This window comes from Channa argus, chromosome 3 (assembly GCF_033026475.1).
Source record: "Channa argus isolate prfri chromosome 3, Channa argus male v1.0, whole genome shotgun sequence".
Taxonomy (NCBI): Eukaryota; Metazoa; Chordata; class Actinopteri; order Anabantiformes; family Channidae; genus Channa; species Channa argus.
In genome coordinates this window covers 8,350,165-8,370,975 of record NC_090199.1, presented here as the reverse complement: position 1 = coordinate 8,370,975, position 20,811 = coordinate 8,350,165, and the positions used below count along the sequence as shown (strand labels likewise).

Below are 20,811 nucleotides of genomic sequence, written 5' to 3'. Positions count from 1 at the left end.
TATTATTGTAGAAACCTGCTGTGTGCCTGTCCACTTATCATCAAGTCTTCTTTTTATTTTGCTTCTGTTCATTTTTCCTTTTGCTTGTCTCTCCCTTCCTAACCAATTCAAAATGATTTTGTTGTTTTAGAAAATGTACACTCTGCCTTCAGGTTTTGCCGTAATTGTTTCCTACTGATTCTAGCTAAGACAAGTCCCCTCTTTTGATGCACTCTCTTCTTTTCTTGCCTCTTGTGTATCATAGGTTCCACTATCCATCTACTGTAACAATAAATCAAAAGGCAGAAAATGGACAGAAGAAAGATGGTGGAAATGAAAGGATGGGGGGTTGGATGCTGGGTAAGGATGGGGATGTATAAGAAACACAAACAAGAAAAGCACCCATTAACAGCAGATACCATTACGTGCAAAGGGAGTTGGAGAAGGACACATTGTGAGTAACAAGAAGAGTACAAGCTAAACTGTCTCCTTTAGCTGCAAGTAGGTTATTGCTCCCTCATGGTTCCTTAGGGATGAATAAATGCAAAGACTACAACAACTGATAAAAAAGGGAAAGTGCGTAAATGAGAAGTAGTTTTTATTAAGCCGGCAATATGTTTGCAGACCTCGACTACTGTTGCTGCTATAGGGAAATAAGTTGGGAGAAATCTCAAGCTGTCCTGTATCAGGCCACTGACTGGTATAGCTATCTGAGATTAGATGAAAAGATCCATTTTTGATCTTTGTAATAAATGTTAATACTCTTACTACTAGCCTGTTGCAACATAGCACAAATGCTGGGTCTTTAATTTACAAGATATATTTTCACATAGTGTCCTTTTATTTTCTCATTATCCTCTGTTATGTTTTCTTTTTCTTTGCGGTACTGATTGAAAGCATGTTGTATATAATAAATAGTGACGGTGTTAATGCGGGGAACCAGATTAGGACACAAGATTAAACACACATTTGGGGTGGACAGATATAACAAACTAGTGGAAGCAAGGACAGGTGGTTTAATGCTGCCTCTAACTACTTTTGGAGTCTGCCTGAGTTTGCATGTACTAACTGTTCAGGAATAGCCCTCACAGAGAGAGACAGATCTTACTCAGCAGACTAGCAAGCCGATAAGGAAGTACACAGCCCCCTTATAAATAACCTACTCAAGAGAATAGTCCCCGCTATACTTGACATGACAGATAAATGGCAAGAGAGCTGTGTGTGTGTGTGTGTGTTTGTGTGTGTGAGTGTATCAGAGTCAGTGTTTGTGTGTTTGACGGAGGTTAATATACGCCTGGTGTAACGAGAGGGAAATTGCTTTATGCCGCTAAGCCCTCGGGCTAGAACATCACAGTTATGATGAACAAGAGTTTTACAAAGCCTTCAGTTAAGAGGCTGCCACACACACACACACACACACACACACACACACACACACACACACACACACACACACACACACACACACACACACACACACACACACACACACAAGTGCAGGCATGCTTTCTTATGATGTCCACACACACATGCACACGACGCAGGCATAGATTAACTGTAGCTTTCCCCTGTATCATTTTGTATTCATATAAGGAGTAAGTTTGCTGTGTGTGTGTGTGTGTGTGTGTTGTTGCATGACTGGAGCTGTCACTGAGCAGATTGTCCCATCTCTCATGATGGCATGGTCGTAGGGTCAGGGGGGAGGGAGGGTGGGTTGGGCAGCTTGATGTCTTTGCTGATATAAAACCCTGTCAACTAGAGACAGGACCTGTCAGTGTGTGTGTGTGTGTGTGTGTGTGTGTGTGTGTGTGTGTTTGTATGTGAGACAGAAAGATTCTGATAAGTGTCTGTGTCTGTCAGGCAGTCAGGACTGTGAGGACCTGATTGAAAGCAGTCTAAAAGGTCAAAGTCAAGAGGCAGATCAAAGAGCTGAAACGTAGCTGTTTAGTGATTGAGGTTTAGCTATAAAGATGTTTCTGGAAACACACACACACACACACATTCAGGTGTGTACACACCCTCAAACACTTTCAGGGATCAATAGAATCAGGGACAATGCTGTAATTCAGTGTAACAATAATGAATGTTCCAATTAGTCTGCACTCAGCAATTCATCCTCACAATATAACTTTTACATTGAGGTGTATTTGTGTGTGCATGTCAGTGTGCCTGTGTGTGTGTGTGTGTGAGAGCATGTGTGTTTGTGTTTTGTGCACAGTTAAGTGTGTTTGTGAGATGTATTGTACTGTACCATCTATCTCTGTCTTGCCTGCACTCCTGCATTCACAGTAAGATTGCAGCTTATTACCTGTCTCTGCTGTGTTGTCCCGGGGGGCAGCCGTGGGATATTGCTGCTAAGGGGAACTGCTGTGTGTAGGTCACAGCAGTGTTAGCCTTCTTATTCATTGGTGGCCCAGGAGTGCTTCCTACCTTGATGATAGCCAAAACAGTCCTCTCATCCTTCTCGTTCAATATTGCTTTAATGCTTGTAATAGATTTATGCCACAGCTTCAAAGTGAAAAATTAAAGACCTATTCCACGGCTGTTACACCCACATTTGTTTGAACAAACTGTAGCCTATTCAGATCAGTCATTTTGCAAAAATAGGTAAAACAGCAGCTGCCTAACAGATAATGACGTATTATTGACTTTGTGAAGAGCTACTTTTTTAAAATGGATATATGAATTCGAAAACCCCCATGTTTGTTTATTTTACCTTGAATTTGCACATTGTATGATCTGCAACTAAGTGCTTTCTAGAGCTTGATGATTAGTTGATAAATGAATTTTATTAATTGCAGTACATTGTTTTACAAGCACAATTTTTCAGTTCTAGCTTTGCAGTGATTTTTTTTTTTTGGGATATCTGAGGATTTTCAGTTTTATTTTTTAAGACAGAAAAAAAAAACAACTTAAACATTTTGAGCTTGATATGATGCATCCCTTGGTAAAAGAAATGATGGTGCTTTGATAACTCAACACCAGGCTCAGACGTTCCTATTCATTCCGGATGGATTTACACCTTGAATTTAAATTTGTCCGGAAACAGATTGCAAATGGGGCCTTAATGGGAGCTCAGTAAACAAGCAAGCCTTAGGCAGTAGTTGTGTTGCTAATTGGGCAGTGGACCCAATACCTGCTCCATTAATTGTACTGGGCAATTGCACAGCTACACACCTTTCAGTTTATTGAAGAAAATAGCCAAAAGCTTTGTCTCTTTGACACATACTCCTGCAGCCCTCTCTATGAGAATGAAGCGTCGCTTGACATTTTGTGAATCTTGCTAAGGAAAGAAATCATTTTGGGTGGTGCTGAATTTTTCTGCTTTCTGTATGAAATGAAAATGTTGTCCCTGTCACTATAGCTGTGCCTTTAGCACCCAGACAGCACAAGAGTGATTGCAACATTCCCCCTGTGTATGCCATCGTCTGCTGCAAAAATCCCAGGAGAGACAAAGGTTAGCCTAAAGTTTTAGCAGTGCAGATGTAGCATGACTCTTTCTGCAATGCTTACCGGGCAATGAACATATGCATGTTTTTCATCTCATTATTTCACATATTTCAAATGTCAAATTGGGTAATGTTTGTCTCCGCAGTATGCTGTTGTAGACATGCCACTGATGAGATTTACAAACACTATAATTGCTTCCAAAATCAAATGTTTTCATGTTTTATATTTATACTTGATGATTAAAACTATTATGTTACAAAACAATAGAAATTCTATCCTTCGCATTGTAGATTAATTTTGAAATGTTATTGACTGAGCTCACCAAGTTGCCTCTTGATAGGGAGGAAATGGTTGAACCACCCAACCGATAATTAGTGAACAACCCACTAAGCCTCCTGAGCTACAGCTGTCCTCTTCTTTGAATTCTCTTCAAAATTGTGACTTTAAATTAAAGCCATTTACAGTGTTAATATTTTTGCTTTGGTTGTTATGGAGCAGATTCAATGTGCTAGAAAACATCCTGAACCAATAGTGGCTCTCCACAGTGAGGAGACTGTTGCAGAGCCACAGCCCCAGCAGAGCAGGGAGGACTAGCTGCCAGGCCCCCTGCTGATTAGCTTGATTAATTAGACTTAGACTTTATCAAAGTGATATTTGGAGTTTGTATGCAAAGAGGCCCCCGGTAATGATAGCAGTTGATGCAGTATTTGTGCTGTCATTGTGCCTGTTTGCTTTGCTCTCTCCCGTGAATACAGATCCACTGTTTGTTCCTGTGTCCCTCCCATAACCCTTATAATGCTGATTTACTTAAAATACTGCGGCCCCTTTTTAAAATGATAATTTCCTCTAAAGTCTTTGTTTATCAGTTTCATTGCTTAACAAAATGAGTGCCACTCTGAGTTGTGCAGCTTGGAGTTTGTTGTCGTTTGGTTTATAGGCCAGAGTTTTGGCTGTCATAACTAGTTTATGAAGAGACTTTTTTTTTCATAAACACTCATTGACTGCTCTTCTCAAATCACAGGAGAACATTCTTTTTGCCAGCTATGCATGCCTTGTCAGCCTGTGCCAGAGCTGGAGGTGTCACCATGCCAAAGACCAAAACATTAAAATGTTCTGGTCATTTTTTACTCCCACTATAAATTCTCCTGTAGAACACACTGCAGAGGAAGAGCTAGAGTGAAGGGGTGAGCTTATGAGAGAAATGGACGGGTGAAGACATACTAGATTATGTTGAATATTTTCCAGGTTAGGCTGAACATGTGTATTTTGAATCCCTCTTTATTATGGTCACAATAGCTTATAGCTCCCCATTTCGTTTCAAAGCAGGAGACCTTTTCCGCTAGCAAAACCGCTAACATTTTATTGTTACACACAAACCCCAGGACACATGCAGTGTGTTTGTGTCTCTGAGGGAGGAACGAGAGTGCTGTTGTATGTGTTCGTTTATCAAGTTTGTTTATCATGCGCGCCCATAAGCCTTTCAGACAGACTGGCAGATGGGCTGCGTGTGAAATTACTTTTTCTTTCTCTTTCCAATAACTTCATATAATATCTTCCATTTCTCTTCTTCTTTTTCCCCAACACTGGCACACATAGCTTTGCTTACGCACACACACACACACTCAATTACTCTCTCTCCCAGACACATATCACTTTACTCTCTCACCCTTTATGTTCGATCAATCTCCCCTTGTCTCTCCCTACTGGCAGCCAATAGTGGGGTTGATGGTGTAAAGGCCATTTCTTTGAATCACAGTGTTGTTGTGGCTTTGCTATTCATGAGCTCTCCTGGCTCAGGTCTGTATACCTGTATCCGTAGGTTGAGGAGATGCAGTGGCTGAGTGAATGTAGATTAACGAGTGTGTCACGTTTAATACAGGCATATGGTGTCACCAGGACCGAGGGAGGGAGGGAGAGGGAGAAAGAATACTTGTTTATCTCATCAACAGTCTGAAAGAAAAGAAGGTCCTGACCTGCACCAATTTGTTTTGCACAGCTGAGATAGACGCCAGATTAGCTGTATCTGTGTGTGTGTGAGTGTTAAACATTTGTTATCGATGCACTTGTTGCTATTTTTGTATCTGTGCTGTGTGTGTACAGTATTTCTTCATGGACACTCTTGTTCATAATAGGAGATATAACTGATGAAAGAAAAGAAATCAAGAAACTTTAAGAGATTAAAATGGTGGAATGAATGAATAAAAATGCTGACTGTGGTTGTGTGCGTGCGTGTGCGTGTTGGGGGCTGATGGGATGCTTCATCATCCGGCTGCAATGCGAATTGACAGCATGGTAGTGAAGGAATGAAACAGAGGAGAGCCATTGGGTTAGATGGAGATGATGTGGCAGAGCAGTAAAGTGTAGAGGAATACAAGTAAAGGAGGGAGGTTACAGCTCGAAGAGGAGGAGGAGGAGGAGGAAGAATCGAAGAGAAGTGAGGAGTTCAGTGAAGTGAGAAGGAAAGAGTTGAGCGGGGTGAGAGGTGGTGTATGTACTCACCTGAAATCTCTTGTTCTTTTTATCTGGAGCTGAGCTGGATTATCAAGGACAAGGATGGCAATGACTGCTTGCTCTGTGTCTCTATACAAAATGTCTTTTTTCTATAACATATTTTAAATCCACACTGTCACACATAGTAAGGATCCACTGTCAGATACCTGCATGATCTACAGTATCATTTGGCTCCCTCTGCGCACACACACACACACACACACACACACACACACACACACACACACACACACACACACACACACACACACACACACACCACATTGACTTACAAATTGCAAGAAAAGTCAGGCAGATGAAACTCTGAACTTTGAATTCCTGACTACCTTTGAAGTTTTCAAACATCTTTCTCTTTCACCCTCTTTTGATAGAGGGGCTGTGGTATCCTCTGCTCTCCACTGGAGAATCTTTTGTAATTGGGCTCTTTCTCTCTTTAATCTCGTTTTTTCCAAGTTCTCTGCTACTAACTAGAACTCTCTGTCATGGCTATTTAGCAGGATGATCCTATCATCTTTGTTTTGGTGTAATTACTGGTTTGAGACACAGGTATGAGTGTATAGATGAACTGCCAGAACCTCAACATTTTCAAAACACTATCTCGGAATAAAGAAGCATTAGGCAAGTTTAAATCAGGTAGATCTGTTATTTCAGCAGATCCATGATTCTGCTAGTTATTTAAAAACCAGAAGAAGATTTTTTTTTTAAATTCTTTTTAATTTTCCTTGGCAAAGAAACTGCAATCTCAGGCTTTTTGATTTAATTTCCAAACAGCATAGAGTCATTAGCCATTATCAAATAACAGAGCAGCTCTTAACAAGAGTTGGAAATGGACAATAAAATAATAGTGTAATCAAATTAGCTTGTCTTATCTCAGTCCAGTGATGCAGCAAGTCATAAACACAGATAAACATTCCCAGTGTGATTCTGTATCTAACCTGACTTGAGCTCAGGTTATGCAGAGTTTAAATGAGTTGTCTTGTCTCTTTTCATTATGTGCTGATGACTGTTTTCTTATCTGTCCGATCCTGAGTACTCATGAAATGTTGTTTTTGTTTCCTCCTGAGCCCAGGTCCAGAATTTGGTTAGCTGGCTCTCAAAAGTTAATGCCCCCCCCCCTTTGAATTTAGTCATACGTGTTTGTGTAGTTTGGTCTAATTCCTACCAAGAATATTAGTGCTATGCAATGTTGTACCAGATACGAGCTTTAGAAAACACGTGGCTTCATGCATCAGTTTTGCTTGATGGGGAGAAAATTAAGAAACTAGTGACTGACTCGCCCACCACCCTGTACCCTTTGTTAAACTGGGATGAATGCTGCTACTAACGTCTTTCTTGGTGAATATGAGAAAAGTATACATGCAAAGAAGCACTTCTCCGGTTTATCACAGAGAATGTTGTTGACGGATGATTAAATATGTTACTACCTTTTTAGATAATACTTGCAGGTATCTCTAAAATTTTTACCCAAGCAAGATCTAAAAATACTGACAGGCTCAGTGAAATGCAGAGAACCCGACAAACTAAACAATAAATTATTCTGCAAACAATGAGCACATACTGAATGCATTAGACATTTCTTTGCCTGGGAATTCTTAATCATTCTCAGCTGACTTGTTTGATATTACTGTATACTGGAATCATCTGTGCTGGGATGTATATGACCTTCTATGCGCATTTATGTACAGGATGTATGTTTAAGTAAACAGAAAAGAAAGTCACACTGTATGTCGGCAAGGACATTTGTCAGTGTTATTGAATTAATTTGAGTCTGTAAGAAGAACGTTTACTGAGATGAAGTCTGCCCTTCAAATGGTGTGTCACTAAGCTGCCCTTGTCTGATGAGGAAGGGAGAGAGGGACGGCTGTTGGGAGAATCAGGGAGATGGGGACGACATGGTGTGTGTTGCAGTTGGTGGCAGATGTTGTCACTGTGGAGAGAAGGAAGTAGAGGAAGTAAACCTCTACATTTGCACACACATACTTGCTTCCATGAAGCATATGGACTCGTGCACTCATGCCATAATAAAGAGAGACGAACACTCGCATGCGCACCGAACGCCTCCAGCATACCTGGCAACAACAAATGAGATAAAATGTGTTAAGACAAGATTGGAGGGACAAAGACATCCAATGACTTGGGGTGAAAAGCAGGCTGGGAAAGTGAAATCTAAAGCTATTACAGAAGAGTTTGTTTTACACACCCACACAGGTAATAGGTAAATGGCAGTGCCAGAGGACACAACATGCACTTCTTTTCAGTAGAGAGCTGTGCTTCAGTCCACCTCAAAATCAATGCTACAGAGCACAGTTGAAAAGAGGATAAAGGTGAAGAAAAGGTGAGGATGGTGGAGGCTGATGAAGGGAGATTTGATAAAAGACTGGAAAGAGACATGAAACCCTAAAGACGCTGGGACAAAGTTCAGAGTGCACAGCTAGGAAGGACACTGGAGACCTGCTTCTGGTGCTTGCCAGATTTTCTTTTTCTGGCACCAGTATAAATGAAGCGCAGCATAAATAACTTATCACCACACTCATCGCTGTTTCCCTGAAGGGCTGAGTTCAGTCTTGAGATATATTTCCTTTGTGGTTTGACAGTAACAATGTCTTTTCAGGTGTGAAAGCACACTTTGTTGTTTTCACTCTCTAAAGGTTCAGAAGTAGGCATTACTCACATCTACATTCATCCAGTTACTCTATTTTAAATTAAATAAAAAAATAAAAAATAAAAAAAATAAAAAAAATAAAAGAAATTCTTCTGCATTTAACCCTTTGGCTGTTGTTTACATTAGAGCTCACACGTGATTTGTTGTGGTCACATGGCGTTGAGTGCTGTGAGAGTAGTTGGATTCACATGAATTAATTTATCAAGAGGTGTGAACCTGTCTCGTAGTCAGGATGGTACTTTAAGCAGGTGGTATTTAGACTACGTGTTTGGAATGCCCCAAAGGTGAGACCCCTTCTCAATATGACCACTCTCATACAACCCCAGTGACTCAAGCTCACGGGGGTTTAAACAAGCTATGCATTTTAACTTCATCACTATTATAAACTCAAATGATCATTAAAAGTTTTACTGCAGATATGAATGCATTAGAAGGTAGAGTTTCACTTTTTAATCTTTTTAGATCTTTGCAGTCTGTTTTGAGTCTAGCTTTCGACACAGTTGAGCCTCAAGATCGGTGAATTTAGGCTTGAATACCAAGAGTGAAGAGTAAAACAAAAAAAGTGACGCTACAGTTTGAAATGCTCCACCTTCTGTTCCGTCTCCTGGTCCCTGTGCGTTTTCCCAAACCTCAGCCTCACTTCTCACCTCCACGTCTCTGCACCGACGACCCTCTCCTCTCCCTCTTCAACATCCTCCTCCCGCTCCCACCCCTTTTTACCTCTGTCTGGTCACGGTCTGTCACGGTGAAATCCTGGGTGCCACGGTTTTGATCTCCACCTTCAATAATGAATGAAAGGATACGATTCGTCAGTCACTTCAAAACCACATAGCCCACAGTGCCCAAGGTCAGGACAGTGGCAGCTGTCAGAGGGAATGATGGCTCGTGCAGACTGGTGTGTGGAGGGTGCCCAGGCATATGCACTCCACATAGACAAAAGACAGCACCTGAGCTTTGGTAAAGGACAGGCAGGAAAAAAAACATAATATAATAAGTCATAATAGGGACAGGAGAGAAAGGGTGGCACCTTATATCTGAGAACCAGTGTTGAATTCTAGAAAATTAGAAGGGATACGGACATTAAAACAACACTCAGTCAAATTCATTAGTATGTTAAAGTTCAAGAGCCAAAGAAGAGAAGTGAGGAGCTTGAACAGCAAGAGAAGGAATGAGGGGTATTAAGTGGTGTTCACTTTCTCTTAGGTCCACTTCTTTACACATTAGAAAATCACGCAGTACTTTTTTAGTTTGTCCTTCCTTTCTATAAAGATGGTTCTGTTTCTGTGTGTTTTGAGAGACACAGACCCTGAAGTCATGTTGTCAGACGTTCACATGTCTGAGTGCAGCTGGGTTTGTGAAATCTCTCAGTATCTGTGTGGATCTGGGTCCAAAGGGTATGAATGAAGCCCTGTGGCTGTGATGTGAAGGTGATATGATAATCGTGGCAGACAGATTCAGGAACAAACCGCTATTGCCCCCACAGGTGGCACGCACACCACTCCACACTGGTGGTATTTTCTTCAGATTAGTTTCTTCTGATTACTCCCTTGCTACTCTGTAATTCAGCTCCTTTTTCTTCCTGTCTGTCTGTCTGCTCATGAGGAGATAGGAGCTGGCAGTTTTGTGTGCGTGTGTGATCCTGTTATGTGCGTGCAGTTCGTATGTGTATGTCGTAGCAGATGTGCCCTCCAGTGTTGCCCAACTCGTAAATGCCACTGATCACAGTCTCTTCCACCTGATTAACATCATCCCTCACCAATCTCCTATCTCTCCCCCAGACCCCCAATCATCCTCCTCTACCTTATTCTCCTCCTCCACAGCCCTAGTGCACCAAATATTACCCCCATCGATGGACCTGCGCTCCCCTGACCGTGCACCTCGAAACACAACACTCTAAGAGCTCTATAACACTATATGTTGCAATCTGAGCATCATCTCCTCTGCAGGTGTGCTGTCCATCCACGTTAAACAATGCTTGTGTGGACAACGCTAACCTGTGCTATTGTCGTTGCTCCCTGATACCATGGATGCTGTGGGCCAGTCTACAGCAGTACACAGAAAAACTAGTGTAGATGAAGAAAGCACAATAAATCAAATGTGATTATTCTGTCTGATGCCAGTGTAATATAATTGTCGATGCCTCCAGTGGAGATGCTTAGTGGCCAGCAGAACAGTTTGGGGATGTACTGTAGTAAGCTGCCTACATGTGTGAATGAGTAAAACTGTGTGATTGTTTTCAGGGTTTACTCTCAGTAAAACTTTCCTAGATAAAAGTGGGAAAAACACTTACATACACAGCTGACATTATTAAATGCCAAAGACGGCAATAAACTAACATTTGTAAGTGAATACAAAATCCCACTTTGAGTTTACAACCCAGTCTGGCTTGTGCTTAAGAGAATTACTCACTGGTCAGTCACTAGCAATATATAAGGCACCGGCGACAAGTGGTGGACGTGTAAATAGTATTTGCAATTTTTAAAATATTTTTATTTCCTTTTGTACTGTATAGATTACATATACTATATGTTCCATCAGGACGTCCTGCAACAGAATTTCATTGTACATGTTCAATGACAATAAAGATCTTATCTCATCTTATCGAAAGAATTATGGACCAAACTAGAAAAAGGCAGCAGTCAACATATTTAAATATTACTTGTGCACATTTGCTCCTTTTGAAATGCTGCTGTTTTAAACCCAGACTGTAAAAAATAACATTTGAGCTCAGATGTCTTCTTGACAACGTGATATTGTACAGGGTGTTTTATGAATCTCTCACTACATTATACTATCATTGTCTTTGACATAAAAAAGTAAACGCGCCCAGAAGCAAAGTCAAGCATGTTGACTTTGAACTCTGTGTACAGTTACACACTGTTTTCTTCCACTTTGTGTGTGTTTGTTTCTCTTGGTCTGACATCTGCCAATCAGAACATCAGGATCAGTTATCTGTCAGCTCCTCACAAACTGCTGTCAAAAAAGCTTGTGCCAACAATGACTGGGCAGGCTAGGAAGGAGGTTGGAGTAGGGAGTTTTGATTGGCTGTCGGAGCAGAAAAAGAGGTTGGGCGTATTACCTGGTCTTCAGTAAGCGGCGCTTTGATCTGATAAGCATTTTCTCACGCACTCAATTAAAGCAGCTGCCAACCTGAAAAACAATAAGTTAAACTCCTGATCTGTTCTACACTCTCACCTTTCTGCTCCACCCATCATTCTGCTCGATCTCGCAATGCATAAGGCAGGGGAACCATTTTTTACTTCTGTGCAGGTTTTAACAAATGTTTTCTGTTCATGAACAAGACAGGACCCCTACTCCTAAGCAGTTCAGTTCTCCTGTGGACTCTCTATTTTACACTTCAGCTGAGGCCATTTGGGATTAGTGGATGAGCTGTGGCCTAGTGGGTTAGTGTCAGAACCACTTTGATTTCATCATCAAAGGCAGCAGGTGGTTCTGCTAACTTCTTCTTTGGTTAGTAGGGTCCTTCAGTTAATTCACTTTGTGTGATGTGTCTTTCAAAAAATAGCAGCGACCAAGACTGACTGGTTCTGTTAAAGGTTATTTTACAAAGGTGCTCTGTCTTACTGAACCATACTGAGTTACACATATGAACAGTGAAATGGCTGCTTTAAATTAAGTGTCTTAATGTATGTGATGCAGAACAAAGTCTACAGGTTTTGTCCTGTGCAAAATATCCTTAGTAAACTGTATAATGTCCTTGCTGCTTTTGATTCTCGACTACATCCTAGTCCACAAAAAATTTTCAATCACAGGACTGAGTAGCCACAGGCCTATTGCTCCAAGATCTGTGGCAAGGCACACCTTTGAATGCTTAATGTGCAAACTGTCACAGGACACCAACTGGACCCAAGTGCAGTTTGCCTATGTGGTAAACAGGTGAGTGGATGGAGACTGCCCTCCTGTACAATACAGCTTTGTAAGTCATTTGTACAAGCAGGAAAAAACACAACATGGCAACACGCTGGGAGAGGATGCAGGCTTTGGCTGTTTGCAGCTTCTCCGCGCTATCTCAATGTTATTTAGAAGTTGTTTGATTGGCTGATGTGTTCTAGTACCCGGTTTTCTGAACTTTACACAGACTCTAACATTGTTTTTTTTTTAATTCATTCTACCTGCTGCTGTTGTCGGGCTGTTGCCTCCATAGCTGGTTGCTAGCTACTTGTGTTGACTAGCCTGGGGCTAGTATTTGCTATCAAGCTATCCGCTACCTTTATCGACGCTGTCCCCAAGCTCTGCTATGGTATTTTCTCGGTGTCGGCTATTTTTGGGGGGTCTCCCTTTTCATGCACCGCAGCTGCCTAGCTGTGTGCACATGGACTACGGCTACCTTTGTACACGGGTACCACTTCATATCCACCTGGCGCCATGCTCCACAACCACAGCATCCCATCAGACATCGGAGTCATTAAACAACTGGGACTCCTCTGTTGACCACTCAACGTCCAGAGAGGCTCCGGCCGGTGGTTTACAACAAGACCGGGAGCACCATTCAATCCCTGTGGTCAGCTGTTCGGTCCAGCGCAGCTTGATTATATCATCCGGGTACCAAAATTTTCACCCCTCTCTAAATTGTATACCTTTGAATGTCTGGCAATTAAATGTAAACATCCACTCTCTATAATAATACTTCTAATTTATCAATGACGTCCTGATGGCTGCTGACCAGGGTTCCCCTCAATTCTCATCCTTCTGGATCTCGCAGCCGCAATCGACACTGTTGACCACAAAATTCTTCTTCGCCGTCTATAGCATATAGCTGGATTTTCTGGCACTGCTCTGGGGTGGTTCGGTTTCTAATCTCACAAAGAGCAGAGTATGTGGCCCTGGGGTAATCCAAATCATGGCCCCATTCGGTGTTTTTTAACATCTATATGCTCCCACTGGGCCACATCATTGGCAAGCATGGAGCCTTATTCTACTGCTATGCCGATGATACTCAGCTCTATGTGAGGACACTTCCATCCGCTCTCACCTGCTGCCTGGAGGAGATTAAGGCGTGGATGTGGATGTTTTTCAATTGAACAGCACCAAAACTGAAGCCCTTCTAATTGCTACTCCCCCTTAAGCTCCATTCCTCCCTCATTAACTGCATTTCAGTTTTTGGCCACATAATTACCCTTTGCTACTCTGTTAACAACCTGGGGTTCAAGTTTCACCCCCACCTGTCATTCCAAACACCTGTCCACCACCTCTGTAAATTTGCCTTCTTCCATCTCAGAAACATAGCCAAACTCCGCCCCTCCCCTCTCCCTCTGTGACGCTGAAAGGCTGGTACATGCCTTTGTCTCCTCGAGGCTGGACTATTGTAACCACTATGGACTGTTTCAAAAAATGGTTTTCTATTTAGAAAACCGTATTAATGGGACTGCTACTTTCTTTTGTTTGTTTTAATTTATGTTTTATATGTTTTTTTTTTAATGTTTTATTCCTGCTTTAATCCAATCTGCTTGTGTTTAGTTGATATTTGCCCACAAATGTAAAGTGCTTAATAAATAAAATGAATTATGTATTGCTGTAGAGCGACGCATTGCCCCGGACGTTTTTGTGCATACCCTAAAAATGTTAATACTGCCTTTGACAGTTTTGATTCAAAAACGTTAAACTGGCTGCCATATTGGCACCACTGTAAGTGGCAGTATCCACCATTTTGGTGCCTGGCTCCAGAGAAGTACACTTTCAACGATGCCTGCTTCCGTATGTGACAGTGCTATTTTAGGTCCTTAGAATAGGTCCTTTTGATCATATGAGGAGGTACGGACAAAGACGTATGTGGACTTCAAAGATGGAGAACTGGTAGATGATGCCGTGGAACTGCTGCAATACCTTATTTGCCGTGGGGGCACAGGCAAGGATCCTGTTTTTCAACTGACTTTCCACGCCATCATTTTAGAAATCCTCTCCGCCAAACCTTCCCACATGACTGTATACCCCTCCATCTGTCAGTCGATCACCAGCTTCCTGACAAACAGAAAACATCAGCTGAGGCTGGGGAAATCACCCCTTGCTTAGAGGAATGAGTCCTCTCCCCTTCAAATGCACTCAACTAAATATACAAAATATCTCCTTGGAGTTTTTGTTTTCTTGTTAAAAATGTATATTGTAATTAATTAACAAGTAGATTACAGCAAAACATTTTCTGGGAGGTACATATTGATAAATACCTTTCAAATCTGGACCAGCAGATGTTGACCTTCAGGAGTTGAATTGTTTAAGACCTAATGATTTGCCTTTTGATGCAGTTGTTGCCCATCTTTCTCATTCAGATGATGTAAAACAGGTTGGATTTTTATATGTGGAATCAGATCTGTCAACACTGCTTAGTGGGAGCAATATGAAAACGGCTTTAAATAGAAAAACAGCGCTGTAAGCCATGGAGGGAGAATTACTTTCCATCAGCTTTCAGGTCAAAGCCATGGCTCACATGAAATTCACCTCACTCTTGTGAAGCTGATTCACCTCCAGCTCAATCTGCAAACTTTTTAGTTCTAGGTGCTGATGTTTTGCCATCCGCTAACTCCTCCAAACTTCGAGTTTTCCCAACTTTCCAGTCTTGATGGCTGCATGACAAACTGTTATTGAAAGTTGCCGGTTAATATTTGATACAGGATTTGTAAATTCTTATTCCTATAAGTATCAGGACTGCCTCATGACATGGCTGTAATCATTGCCTAGCCATTAACCAGTGTGTTAAACATTGTACTTGTAGTACAGTGTGTGTGCTCCTTTTATGACTGTCAAGAATGTCTACTTTAGAAAAAGGGTTATAATGATTGGAGTGTTGAGTCATTTTAGGCTGCAGACAGTAAGTTTAATTACTTCAGCTTTATACGAGCATTTAACAGCATCAGTGACACTTTTTAAGTACTTCAGATGCACAAATCTGATCCACACAGTATGTTTTCACCTCACCTGACAGAGGGCTTCAATTAGAAAATAAAACTAAATGCATCAGCCCCTACTATTAGTATTATTTAATGTATTAGTCCTTTTTGCCTTCCATCTTTTTCTGACTGGCAGCAACATGCTAAAAACTCATCTTTTAATTCTTCCTCTCGCCTCACACACTGTCAGTCCAATTAAGTGTTTTTAAATGCCTGTTGAAACAAGCGCAGGCAGGCTTATTAGATTTAACCAGAATAGAACTCATTTGCACCCCGTAATCAAATAGCCTGCTGTTGGCATGAAAAAAAAACTGCTTAGCCATGCAACTTTTACCCATTTATTCATTGAAAAATAAATGAAATTTTGTTGTAATAAAAGAGACTGATTTAGTTATTTTCTCCCTTTCAACCTCATGCGTCAAAAAGGCATGTTGAAGGGTGTTTGAGAGAGAGTAAGACCGAGACAGAGTCCATCAGTAAATCAGTATTCATAGACTATAGCTGGTTCTGCCCACCAGACACAGCAGGGGTTCAGCTCTATGAAGATAAAGTGATTTTTCTGGAGTGAGTGACCCTAATTCTGACCTGACACACATACAAACTCACACTGTACATGTACATGCACACACACATATATATCAGGTACTACTGGAATGAGAGTTCAGCTTTAATTTAATTCATGCTCTTTTACTCTGAAATACATTTACGCCACAGGGGTCCCTGCGCATATCTGAATGTAAACTGGACTTTTTTTTTTTTTTTTTAACCCCTCAATTCAAAAATCAATACCATTTCCGATGCTGCTGCCCCATGAACTCATGTAAAGTTAGTGAACATCTCACATCACATCATAGCAGTAAAAGAGAAGATTTCTTCTTTGATGTGTAATGAAGCAAAGTGTGAAATAAGTCATTTAGGATTTAATTTTCACTCTCTATAAGAATGCAGAGAGACACAAAGCATGGAGAAGGTGGGGTCATTGTGCACTAGCCTTGGAGCAGTGACCCTTCTCCTTTTTTCCTGTCCTTTTATCCCCTCTCCTCCCTCTCCCCTCTATTACACCACTCATCGCCCTGGCAAAATTGAATTCCTCACCAGAGTCTGCCTAAGCAGCTTCACAAGACTGGCAGAAACACTCACATGTTGCATCAGAATGCAGTTGCCTCTGGATGTGTGTGCATCTGCCTCTTGACTCTCCTGTCACATTTGGAGGCCGATCTCTCTGTTAGGCAACTTTCTTTCCTAAAGAAACGAAAAGAGGAGACCTTGAGCTGACACACATTTTGACAGATGGACTGAGGAGCGACAAGCAAAGAAAGGAAGAACAGAGAGAAGGGGAGGTGCTCTTGATAGACAGACAGGTGGTTGGATAGTACAGCTTGTGAGACAGGAAGACAGGTTAAGACAAGGGAAGGCTGTGGGGGAGAGAGATTGACATATTGACTTTGAGTGACAGAGAGACAGACAGCGAAGAAGACAGAGACAGAGGACATCAGTGAGTGAAACATGCTGTTAGCTGACCTTGTTCCTCTCAGACGTGGTGTTCTCTATCTGCAGCTCCTAATGGACTCCCTTTAAAGTAGAAGGGATGGCTTAAAGGGCCATGAGGAGGGGGGGGGGGGGGTGAACACACCATGCAGCTGTACATAGTATAAAATATGAAGAAAGTGGTGGATAAGTGGAATAGATGGAGACAGGTGAAAAACATCCACATCATTCTATTTTTACAGCACGTATGTGAATCAGCCATTCTAATTGAGGGTCATATCTGGTGAGCTGTTAGGGCTGCATCTCAGCCACTCTCTCTCTCTCACACACACACACACACGCAGGTAGTGGTAAGTTATGGTGCTGGTCAGAACTATGACTTTGGAGTCTGCGTTTCCAGTCATCGCCTGTAGAAACAAACTGTTCCAAATAAATCCTTGCACTCACATGCATACTCACCCACCATTTCTCACTCTCTCGCTCTCACTCTCACACAAACTCACTCTCACACACACACACTCACACACACACACACTCACTCACTCACTCACTCACTCACTCACTCACTCACTCACTCACACACTCACTCACACACTCCCTCACACACACACACAAAGAGACTCAACTCATATAAATCTTAGAAGGAACACTTTCCTCTTGTGCACAGAGCAGGCAGCTATCAATCTACAAGAGAGGGAGAGGGTGAAGTAGAGAGAAGGAGAATAAGAGAAAGGGTGGCCCTGAGACATCCAGTGGGAATAAGGAACAAGGAAGAAAATGGAGACAATGGAGATAAAATGAGGGGGCTGAAGGAAACACAGCACTGAGAAAGTTGGACTGGTGAGGAGGAGAGAAGATTAAGTTGACAGAAGAAAGAGAGAGAGAAAGAGAGAATGTGAAACTGAGTTATGGACCTGACCATACATACACTGTAGCAAGTAGATAAAGCTTCCACTTCTAACCCAGTTTGTGCAACTGTGTATGTGTGTGAATGGTGGACGGGTTGAATAAAACCCATCGTCTGCTCAGTTCCCCCACCCCACATAACAATCTCATACCCAGATCCTAATTTTTGTTAAGTGGATCCAGGCCTTAACGTGGGCCGACTCTCCTGCAGTTAACATCTGTGGACACTCTTTAGCCTTGAGGCTTTGTGGTGTGTGGTGGTAATCCAGGTCTGAACACCTGAGCCAAGATTTAAAGACTGCATGGCATTGTTTAGACTGCAGGTGAGCTTTTCAGTAAATGTACCTTGCAAGGCAGGGCAAGTAATTACAGCAACCTTATCATGTGGTTCAATATGGGCACTGCAAGTCTCTGTGCAATTCATTATGGTAACTTTTTCGTATGGTGCAAAAAAAAAAAAAAAATGATAATCTTATATGCCAACATCTGCTTATATACTATATAAACGGAGTAGAAGTACAGTAAATGTACTATAAGTGATTATACCGACTGTCCTGACATAGGGAAATAATGGATGAAGTAAAAAGCTATTGCATATTATACTAAAAGATTTTGTGTCAGGCTTTAGTGAGAAACTTCATCATCACATCTTTAGGTTTTTGACAGATTAGTTTCATCTTCAAATGCCTTTCAAAACAGTTTGAGTCATAGTGGTAGAGTTTAAACTTTGTCTTTGTCTATGCAAAACCTGAAGTGCAGTATATGCCAGCATCTGATGTGCTTTAAACGGTGCCAGCAGCACCCAGCAGAAGTGGTCAAGTTACGGTATGTTGTTCTAGGGAGTAAATGTGATAGAATTGATGCTTTTCTGGACCGTTGATGCACATCAACACTGGGAAATAGGATGCGTTGAAGCGGTGATGTGCATGCTGCTGGTCTGTGATTTTACATAAAAAAAAAAAAAAAAAAAAAAAAGCAAAACACAACAGGCGTGAATTTTTTTAACATGCTTCTTATATCAGTTGTTCGGGAAAGAATATCTGCCTTAGTATGTGCTAAATGGCTCCTTCCAATATTACTACAGAATTGTCAGATTGCATATTGAATAAATTAAAACCAAAACAAAGTCAAACAAAACATGAATGGAATTCATGGGCTCTATTAGAGAAGCGTGACTAATTCTGACTCTTTTCAAGCAATGAAATGAAAATGTTTTCCTTTCTCTCTCTGTTAGAGGTAGCTCCCTATCTGCAAGGAAGTGGACTTTGGCAGCAGGTGTCGTTGGAAGGAAACAGACTGGTGCTGACCTGTTTGGCTGGGGGCAGCTGGCCTCTGCAGTACCGCTGGACTTTCAACAACAGCAACATCACTGACTGGACACCGCTGTACAGGTCCGTTAGCACTGGCTTGCTCGTTATGCGTCTGACGTTTTGTCCTTCCTGTATGTCTGTTTTGTACCCTTTCCTTTTCCCTTTCTTCTCTGTATTCAGTCATGCACGTAGCATGGAAAAACAGCTGCAACATTAGACCTGCGTTAGTGGTGGAGTGTGTTTAGAGAAGGTCAAAGCGTTTAGACAGTAAAGCCAAAGTGAGATTAATAATTACATTAGCACCATAAATATGTATATGGTCTAAGGAGGAAGACGAAACTAATCAATATGCTGAGCTCCTTTCTCTGCTTTTCTCTCTGTGCCTCTTTTCTTCTCTGTTTCTGCCACTCTCCTTCTGTCCCTGCATGTGTTGGTTGGTAAGAGCTAAGCAATCCCTCTTGGCAAACTGCAGCTGTGAAACAAAATTGTTTTTCACATCATTCAGAAATAGGGGGAATCTTGGGAATGCATGCACACTAAGGGAGGAAGAGGGTGATCCAGCATTTTTTTAGGCAGTTGTACAAGCCAGGAGGCATTGTGTAGGTCTGGACGGCTCTCAGCGTTCCTGCTACTTTAGTCTGGGGGGGCTCTGGCTCTGCTGAGTTGGTAGGGTATTGGTAGTTTGAGATAGTGTGCCTGTACACCTGCTTTTACAACTTGCACATTGTGTACTTTCTTTAATGTTATTTGATTGTAGGGAGGTAGACTAGGTCTTCTGCAAGTCTCAGGGTGCTTTTTCTTTTTTTCTCCTCTCCCTTCCTATCTGTGTGCTCTTGAGCAAGACTGAAAACCCCATTTATATTTTGGTTGGTGCCTTGCATGGTAACTTGCTGCCATTGGTGTGTGTGTTTGAGGTAAAGAAACAGTACAAAGAAATCTGAATAAAAGTGCTAAATTTCCACATCATCACCTTAAAACCAGAGGTAAAACATTCCTGATGAGGAGAACTGCATTAATACGTAATTGTAATTTTATCATGATTAAAGCAAAAATGCTGAATAATTGATGCCTCTACAGTTTGAAGCACAGGAACTTGTGATATGTGATATCTGAATAGTTGAGGTGGATAACCGCAGTGACCAGGGTTTGAGTTCAACTGGGGACCTTTGTATTTCATATCCCCTCTCTTCATGTTTAGTGTCTGCTCTTTACTTGAAGAAATAAAGGAACAAAGATTAAATATACATATATTTACATTGTGGATATTGGACTGCAGATTTGCAAAACATGTATCCACATTTTTTTCACTCTTTTAAACATAAAGTACAACAATATTTAGTCCACCCCACCATTTGGACCCCAGATGGTGTCATAGATTTAAATTGAAATGCATAAAATGCCTGTGTTTGGCCTTTAATCAACACTCAATCACAAATAACAAAATCAAAAATGGAAATCTATAGGTTACAATGGCATACACCTGCTTAATTCACTACTTTGTAGAAGACCCTTTGGCAGCAATTGCAGCACTGTTTTCTTGGCTGTCTCCACAAGTGTACCAAACCATTTGTTTGGGCAGTGTATTCCATTCTTCCTGGCAGCA

The 20,811-nt window shown here is 41.5% G+C and overlaps 1 protein-coding gene across 4 annotated transcripts in view; it reads left to right on the top strand.

Moving 5' to 3' along the window:
• The window catches only part of LOC137123331 (protein sidekick-1-like), a 249,897-nt gene that overhangs the window by 62,602 nt on the left and 166,484 nt on the right, over positions 1–20,811 (top strand). For all 4 annotated transcript variants that reach the window (XM_067496874.1, XM_067496875.1, XM_067496873.1 and 1 more), the window contains exon 2: positions 19,133–19,289. In XM_067496874.1, the coding sequence (XP_067352975.1) occupies positions 19,133–19,289 (157 nt within the window). The remainder of the gene's footprint in view (positions 1–19,132; positions 19,290–20,811) is intronic.